The sequence below is a fragment of the Coregonus lavaretus genome (assembly GCF_964263955.1).
Source record: "Coregonus lavaretus genome assembly, contig: HAP1_SCAFFOLD_655, whole genome shotgun sequence".
In the NCBI taxonomy this organism is placed as follows: Eukaryota; Metazoa; Chordata; class Actinopteri; order Salmoniformes; family Salmonidae; genus Coregonus; species Coregonus lavaretus.
The window spans coordinates 141,539-151,098 of NW_028162639.1; the positions used below are offsets into that span (position 1 = coordinate 141,539).

At 43.0% G+C, this 9,560-nt stretch overlaps 1 protein-coding gene across 1 annotated transcript in view; it reads left to right on the forward strand.

Annotated features, from left to right (window-relative positions):
* Nucleotides 1-7,158, forward strand: part of asmt2 (acetylserotonin O-methyltransferase 2) — a 110,820-nt gene extending 103,662 nt beyond the window's left edge. The window contains exon 9 of the mRNA XM_084193828.1: nucleotides 6,523-7,158. Within this exon, the coding sequence (XP_084049954.1) occupies nucleotides 6,523-6,734 (212 nt within the window). The 3' untranslated portion in view covers nucleotides 6,735-7,158. The remainder of the gene's footprint in view (nucleotides 1-6,522) is intronic.
* Nucleotides 7,159-9,560: the final 2,402 nt, after the last annotated feature.

Here is a 9,560-nt window from a genome sequence, read left to right on the forward strand (position 1 = left end):
GCAGGAACAGGCCGGACCGTACTGGGGACACACACCACTGGTCCTACGCAGGGATCTGGAATGGGCCGGACCGGACAGGTAACACACCCCAGTACCTCTCGCCGTGCCTCTACACCTTCCACCCCCTCTTCGACCAGTGGCCCCCGTAACCTGGCGGCCTCCTCTGCCAATCCGCTGGGCCGCTCTGCCGCGGTCTCCTGCTGGCCCGTCGTCCACGGCGTTAGCCCCCCCCTAAAAATGTTCTGGGCGTCTCTCCTACCCGTGGACCAGGTCTCCATGTCCCTCGCCAGCCTTTCACCCTTCTGCCACAATGTCAAGCCCTTCTCTTCCTCACTCGGCTTGACCCAGTCGAGGAGGCGAAGGAGATCTGCTAGAGATCTCCCTGGCGATGGCTCCTGGACACGCTGCTTGGTCAAATCTTGGTGGTTTCTTCTGTCACGATCGTCATCTACAGAGGAGGACCAAGGCGCAGCGTTGAATGCGAACATTTTATTAAATTTGAATGAACACACGAACAAAACAACAAAACGAAAACGTGACGTCCCTGGTTACATACACGGAACAAGAAACCACAATGAATGAGTGCCAAACGGCTACCTAAGTATGACTCCCAATCAGAGACAACGAGCTACAGCCGTCTCTGATTGGGAGCCACCCTGGCCAACATAGATCTACAAAACCAGAAAGTGAAACCTAGAACACACATAGACTATACACACCCTGGCTCAACATATTAGAGTCCCCAGAGCCAGGGCGTGACAGGTTGGTTATAAAATGGTTTATATTTAGGATTTCCTAAATATGACAAACATTCTGCTGGCCAATATGGTCTTTCCGAGTTTCTTAGATGATAGAAGTTGTGGTTGAATCATAGCACAGTCCTGGTAACTGTGGGGATTTAGAACTACTGTTAATTATTTTAAAAGAGATGTGGTGCATATTAGACTATTTTATTTATTTAATTGTAATGTAGTATATAGTGCCCACCTATACCAGTCATTGTAATGTAGTATATAGTGCCCACCTATACCAGTCATTGTAATGTAGTATATAGTGCCCATCTATACCAGTCATTGTAATGTAGTATATAGTGCCCACCTATACCAGTCACTGTAATGTAGTATATAGTGCCCACCTATACCAGTCATTGTAATGTAGTATATAGTGCCCACCTATACCAGTCATTGTTTAGCTCCTCCTTCCATTCTCTTCCTTCTGCTTCTGCTGGGGGCTCTAACCGGTAAGGGGTTTATTTCCCCAAGGAATAACTACTTCAACAACCCTCCCCCCTGGAAATGTACCACTAAGTACTACATCAAATCATGTATCTAAGTCTTGGGCTGTTCTCCTTTTGTCTATGATCCACCTGTCTTTTTCTTTTATTATCTTAAGGTCACAGTTACCCCATGTGATTTCCCCATTATCCTTGAGCTGGTTCCTCCTACACCAATAACCATTTAACCCTGGTACTTGAATAGCGATCCCTTCCTGTATTCTAGTTACTACTAGTTACTACTGTCAGTATTCCATCCCCCTTATTCTCAGGGGAACTAGTCAAGGGCAGAGAAATCAATGATAGGGATATCTGGTGCGTCTTGAATGTCTCGAAGGTCTCCCCCTCCGCCGAGGGAATCAGCAAGAACACATAGCTCATCAGTAATTGCCATCCTCCCCCATCTGATTCTCGCCAGCATCCTCAGCTCTCTCATCTCTCAGTCATCGGTTCCCTCACTCTGGTACAATGGTTTAGATGATACCAGGTCACGCTCCCCTCTATCCGTACCGCCGTTGGTGTAACCTGGACGACGATGTATGGTCACTTTAGCTGCTAACCTTCTCCCGTCACTAGGGTCTCCGGATCAGCCAGAGTCCCTCTCAATCTATCGACATCGGTCTGCGAAGAGTGTCCTTCTACCAGCCTACCCATAAGGAAGCTCTGAGTTACTGCTGCAAAGACACACAAGCACAGACACACACAAAAGACAACAATGCTACCCAATGGCTGGGGTTGGAACACTCCTATAGTGGGAAACATCGGCTACCCAATGGTTGGGGTTGGAACACTCCTATAGTGGGAAACATCTGCTACCCAATGGCTGGGGTTGGAACACTCCTATAGTGGGAAACATCTGCTACCCAATGGCTGGGGTTGGAACACTCCTATAGTGGGAAACATCTGCTACCCAATGGTTGGGGTTGGAACACTCCTATAGTGGGAAACATCTGCTACCCAATGGTTGGGGTTGGAACACTCCTATAGTGGGAAACATCTGCTACCCAATGGCTGGGGTTGGAACACTCCTATAGTGGGAAACATCTGCTACCCAATGGCTGGGGTTGGAACACTCCTATAGTGGGAAACATCTGCTACCCAATGGCTGGGGTTGGAACACTCCTATAGTGGGAAACATCTGCTACCCAATGGCTGGGGTTGGAACACTCCTATAGTGGGAAACATCTGCTACCCAATGGCTGGGGTTGGAACACTCCTATAGTGGGAAACATCTGCTACCCAATGGCTGGGGTTGGAACACTCCTATAGTGGGAAACATCTGCTACCCAATGGTTGGGGTTGGAACACTCCTATAGTGGGAAACATCTGCTACCCAATGGCTGGGGTTGGAACACTCCTATAGTGGGAAACATCTGCTACCCAATGGTTGGGGTTGGAACACTCCTATAGTGGGAAACATCTGCTACCCAATGGTTGGGGTTGGAACACTCCTATAGTGGGAAACATCTGCTACCCAATGGTTGGGGTTGGAACACTCCTATAGTGGGAAACATCGGCTACCCAATGGTTGGGGTTGGAACACTCCTATAGTGGGAAACATCTGCTACCCAATGGTTGGGGTTGGAACACTCCTATAGTGGGAAACATCTGCTACCCAATGGCTGGGGTTGGAACACTCCTATAGTGGGAAACATCTGCTACCCAATGGCTGGGGTTGGAACACTCTTATAGTGGGAAACATCTGCTACCCAATGGCTGGGGTTGGAACACTCCTATAGTGGGAAACATCGGTCTCTCCCACTTTTACCATCATTGAGGTAGCCAACAACACCTGGTACGGGCCCCTCCACATAGGGTCTTTCCAGCTCTTTCTTCTGTAGTCTTTTGCCATCACATAGTCTCCAGGGCGCAGAAAATACTCAGATTCTCCTACTCGGTTGGGCAGAGTTATCTTCACCCATGAAAAGAAAATCTTAAGAACATTGTTAGGTTAGGTGAGACACAGTATGTTACTTATGTCCTCTCATCCGTCAGGAGAAGCCTTGAGATTATGAAGCACACCTATTTCCTACTTGTTGTAGTCCACTCATTTCATAGACACCCTGCCTCCTATCACAAAAACAAAAAAGATTTAACCTAACCCATAACACATTATTACTACTGCTCATATCCTTAATACACCTTGCATATTTCCCCACAAAACCATTATAAAACATTAAAACCCCTGTAAGCCCAAGTTCCCCCCTTTGGACACATGCATCACATCGTGATTAATATGTTAAAAAAACAAAACAACAACAATATTGCCTATCAAACCAAAAATAATAACTGAACTTAAAATGACAACCTTTGAGCATGTCTTTACTTAACTGTATCCCATAACACTATTCAAGAAATACCTCTCCTTCAGGACTAACTCTCTCACTTCATCCTTGTCCTGTTTGGACTAATATATAGGATTTTTTCCAAATTATAAACTTCTTCACAATTATCCTTATTATATCTAACCCCCAATTCAGCATCCTCTAGGATTTACAGTGCGGGTGATCAAGTCACACTATAAAGCCAGGACAGATTGCAGAGGTCATTGAAATCATTCAATGAATTGTTCCATCCGATAGTATACTACTCATTAACAACCATCAAAACATTTCATAAATGTTGTATCCCAAGTGTACAGTAAGTCCTTAGTACAGCTCTTTTCAAAATAAATCACACGTATTTACTTATCCCTCAGTAAATAAAAGCCCAAATTACATGTGTTTGCCCCTTTAAGATATTTCACTTCTATCCCGTGAAAAAACCTAAAATACAAATAAAAATCCTATACAGCTAACATTTCAAACTGAATGGGTTGTTTGTGGTTATTTAAACACCATTTAGTAAAACAATAAACAAAACAAAAATGGCCAGGCCCTATTTATAGTCTCGGAAAGTTTTTTTTTTTTTTTAAAGAGAGAAAATCACTCCCCCCTTTTTCCTGGAAGAAAAAGTACACATTTAGTTAGTTTACATTTTGATACCTCCTAACCAATCCAAAAAATCGAAATTCGATATTCTCTCTATTCCCACATCTCCTAATTCTCCTACTCAGAAAACCCTCAAGAACATCACTTGTCACCGCTCCCTTCCCCGATGAATTCCACAATCCAGTGCACATAAAACAACATAAAGTCCCATAAGATTTCAACCCTGAGGCTTTTCCGTAACCGCAAATACAGTCAATTTCTCTGAGTAAGGAATCAGTGATATTTAATCCCAAGTATCTATTAAAATGTTGTTTGAGACGTGGGTCTCCTACATCTCCCTCATCATTGATTCTGTAGCGGATTTCCATCAATCCCAGAAAAGACTCCCAACCAAGACACATCAGACATTTATCATGTTTCATTAAGTGGAATATACACCTATAACATAACAAACCCATAACCACTTTCCAGTAATCTAATAATTTCAACCTGTTGCATTGCTTTTAGTAAAAATATAAATTGTTGTGTAATCAATCCAGGACCCACAAGAAGTTAGTGCTGTCTCCTGTCCCCTAGTCCAAAATAAAAGCTTCTCTAGCTATCCTGATTTGGTGCTTCCCACGAGTTCTAAGACTGCTGCCATTCAGCCAAGCTGGGCCCATTCCCTTGCCAATTACCCTGTTGTGGTTGCCTTTGGCCACCACGGCTTGGTAGGACAATCCCTTCTTGTACAGTGAGGGGGAAAAAGTATTTGATCCCCTGCTGATTTTGTACGTTTGCCCACTGACAAATAAATGATCAGTCAATAATTTTAATGGTACGTTTATTTGAACAGTGAGAGACAGAATAACAACAAAAAAATCCAGAAAAACGCATGTCAAAAATGTTATAAATTGATTTGCATTTTAATGAGGGAAATAAGTATTTGACCCCCTCTCAATCAGGAAGAGTTCTGGCTCCCAGGTGTCTTTTATACAGGTAACGAGCTGAGATTAGGAGCACACTCTTAAAGGGAGTGCTCCTAATCTCAGCTTGTTACCTGTATAAAAGACACCTGTCCACAGAAGCAATCAATCAATCAGATTCCAAACTCTCCACCATGGCATCAACTCAACTCGCCGTGTTTGGAGGAGGAGGAATGCTGCCTATGACCCCAAGAACACCATCCCCACCGTCAAACATAGAGGTGGAAACATTATGCTTTGTGGGTGTTTTTCTGCTAAGGGGACAGGACAACTTCACCGCATCAAAGGGACGATGGACATTGAAAATGGGTTGTGGATGGGTATTCCAGCATGACAATGACCCAAAACACACGGCCAAGGCAACAAAGGAGTGGCTCAAGAAGAAGCACATTAAGGTCCTGGAGTGGCCTAGCCAGTCTCCAGACCTTAATCTCATAGAAAATCTGTGGAGGGAGCTGAAGGTTCGAGTTGCCAAACGTCAGCCTCGAAACCTTAATGACTTGGAGAAGATCTGCAAAGATGAATGGGACAAAATCCCTCCTGAGATGTGTGCAAACCTGGTGGCCAACTACAAGAAACGTCTGACCTCTGTGATTGCCAACAAGGGTTTTGCCACCAAGTACTAAGTCATGTTTTGCAGAGGGGTCAAATACTTATTTCCCTCATTAAAATGCAAATCAATTTATAACATTTTTGACATGCATTTTTCTGGATTTTTTTGTTGTTATTCTGTCTCTCACTGTTCAAATATACCTACCATTAAAATTATAGACTGATCATGTCTTTGTCAGTGGGCAAACGTACAAAATCAGCAGGGGATCAAATACTTTTTTCCCTCACTGTAGCTGTTATTGTTTCTCTCACAGAATTAGTTAGCTAGCTAGCTATTCAAGTTAGCGTGCTATTGTTAGCTAGAGTAGAAAGCTAGGTAGCTATCTAGTTAGCTGGCTACATGTTAGCTAGCTAGCTAGTTAGTTAGATATGTTACAACAACCCACAATTTGATTTATTTTCCAGAATAGACAGCTTTTGCTACAGGCCCACAGATAAATAGACAGACAAATAACATATCAGCCATGTTACCTGAAGTGAAATATAGCCAGCCCTCTCTCTTCATAGCAACGAACCCAAACAACACAGCACTTGACCCTTTCAAAGAAATGATGATGCTATTCTTACTAAAACTAACTTTAGCGCAGTAGCTTTGCCAGGAAGTTGTTGACGGCGCACACAACAATCAAGACGCAACAGGAAGCAATGTTCAGCAAAAAAGGTCTATATGGAAACACAGCCTCAATTCAGGGCTGAAAGTGACATGTCTCTCTCTCCTCTCTTGCTTTCTTTCTCTCTATAGGTGGTGGGGTTCTGTTAGTGGAGGCTCTACTGTTTGAGAACCGTCGTGGTCCGGTCATGGCTCAGATCTTCTCCCTCAACATGTTGGTCCAGACGGAGGGGAAGGAGCATCCTCCCTCTCAGTACTCTAGCATGCTCTCCTTCGCTGGCTTCCACAACGTCCAGGTCTGTCGGACAGGGAAGTCCTACGATGCCATCCTGGCCATCAAATGAATCTGTCAGGCTGCTTAGACCATGACATCTCTATGGTTTAGACCATGAGTTCTCTTAGGAAGTATCTATCTTGTGTGAAGCCTCCATGTTAGCAGTCTGTCTGCATGAACCTCATCCTTCAGATGCAGCGGACCAGATAGTCTCCTGGTGACTCTGTTATTGGCTAGCTAAGATGACATCACAGTGTTATTGGCTAGCTAAGATGGCATCACAGTGTTGTTGGCTTTTTCTCTTTTTTTCAAGGTCATATCTTCTCCCTCAAATGCAAATATTTAGTTATTCTGTGCATATAGTCTGCATTATCTGCGATGTTATGACATAGTGTTGTTATTCTCACTTCAAAGACGAGGAGAAATGTGGGCATAACATTTTAAATTTGGTCATGTTTTACCTGTTAGTAATTTCCTATTAAAGGAATCCTCACCAACAACAGCTCTCCTGCTTCATCTAGTGTCACATCTGTGCAACGCCTCAAACGATTAATGAAGAACAATTATTGAAGTAGGTTGCTGTTCAATTTCCAGGGAGAAGAGAATGCATTGTTGCAAGTTAAGAAAGCTCAGGAAATATAGATGTTTTTTGGGACACACATCTAACCCCTTTTTTTGTGTAGGCACAAAACGACCTCCATACTTCCATTCATTTTTTAAACCGGTGACACTTGTGGGGGTCGTAGTGAGGGTTTAGTGTTCGTGAGAGTCTCGTCTTTCCATAGAGGGGTCATATTAGTTTGTAGGCCAAACCGTTCGGACGCTACAGCCGTATTCGTGAGAAGACCGATTTTCGGGATGTCTCATGGTCTGGCAAACACTGCTGTAGCTCTGCCACCTTCCACCGCCGATGAGCTAAAACATATCTCTAGCTTAAACAGAGATTTTGATGTTAATTTTTAATTCTGTTAATTAGATTGATGCACCAGGGTTTTAAAGGGCATGTTGCAAGTAAAATGTTCCTATAAAAATAGAATATACACCACAATGCAAAAACTAAAAAAGTACATTTTTACCCCAGGCTGCTTGAGATAAAAATGTGTGAAGCATGTGCGCTAGTAAGCAACACCCCCTCAAGTGTGTGATGCAGCCTGTGATTTAGCCTGTGACGTTGGTTCAGGTGAAGACTCTGGAGACTGGGGACAACATCCCAGCCTGTGATTTAGCCTGTGACGTTGGTTCAGGTGGAGACTGGGGACAACATCCCAGCCTATGATTTAGCCTGTGACGTTGGTTCAGGTGAAGACTCTGGAGACTGGGGACAACATCCCAGCCTATGATTTAGCCTGTGACGTTGGTTCAGGTGAAGACTCTGGAGACTGGGGACAACATCCCAGCCTATGATTTAGCCTGTGACGTTGGTTCAGGTGAAGACTCTGGAGACTGGGGACAACATCCCAGCCTGTGATTTAGCCTGTGACGTTGGTTCAGGTGAAGACTCTGGAGACTGGGGACAACATCCCAGCCTATGATTTAGCCTGTGACGTTGGTTCAGGTGAAGACTCTGGAGACTGGGGACAACATCCCAGCCTGTGATTTAGCCTGTGATTTAGCCTGTGACGTTGGTTCAGGTGAAGACTCTGGAGACTGGGGACAACATCCCATTTCTACAAACAACTAGGAATAGAATAAAACCTAAATGATCAGCTTGAAGGTCATTCTGTTTTTTATGTGTTCATCCGTAGCTTATGCCTTCCCATACACAGTGGTGGAAAAAGTACCCAGTTTTCATACTTGAGTAAAAATAAAGATAACTTAATAGACAATGACTCAAGTGAAAGTCACCCAGTAAAATACTACTTGAGCAAAAGTATTTGGTTTTAAATATACTTAAGTATCAAAAGTAAAACGATCAATCATTTCAAATTCCTTATATTAAGCAAACCATGTGGCATGATTTTCTTGTTTTTTAAATGTATAGATAGCCAGGGGCACACTTCAACACTGACATAATTGACAAACAAAACATTTGTCTTTAGTGAGTCCGCCAGATCAGAGGCAGTAGGGATGACCAGTGCCTGAATTGGATCAGTTTCCTGTCCAGCTAAGCATTCAAAATGTAAAAAGTACTTTTGGGTGTCAAGGAAAATGTATTGAGTAGGAAGTACATTATTTTCTTCAGTTATGTAGTAAAGTAAAAGTTGTCCAACATATAAATAGTAAAGTACAGATACCCCTACTTAGGTAAAAATACTTTAAAGTACTACTTAAGTACTTTACTCCACTGTGTGTACATGTTTTTTTTGGGGCATTGCTAGCTGGCTTCTGACTCCCATCCTACTTTACTAGCAACTGGCAAGCTGTATCAGGAAGCTTTAGATGCGAGTGGAAAACAAATGTATTTGCTAGCTATCCATCTGATTTGATAAAGTCCCCAAAACATTTTTCAGCTGGATTGAAACTGCTGGGGAAAAACTAGCGAACGTTACCGAACTCACACAATCGGTGTCTGAGTTTACCTTAGCTAGCTAGCTAGCTAAGTGGACTGTAGCTATGTTTCTAGAAAATAACTATATTTTTTCTAGCTATACTTTAAATACTCGTTTCTGACTATTGAACACTTTTTGTCAAACTACTTAGTTCCCCTGCCTGATAATAATGCATCATTAACTGAAAATGTTGGCAAGAAAAATGCCCCTCTTGATTTCACTGTAAATAAAATGTTGTTCTGGTATAATTTGGCTGAATAGGCTTGTGGTGCACATTTACATGAGTGTTTCATTAGTTACAGTGAGGGAAAAAAGTATTTGATCCCCTGCTGATTTTGTACGTTTGCCCACTGACAAAGAAATGATCAGTCTATAATTTTAATGGTAGGTTAATTTGAACAGTGAGA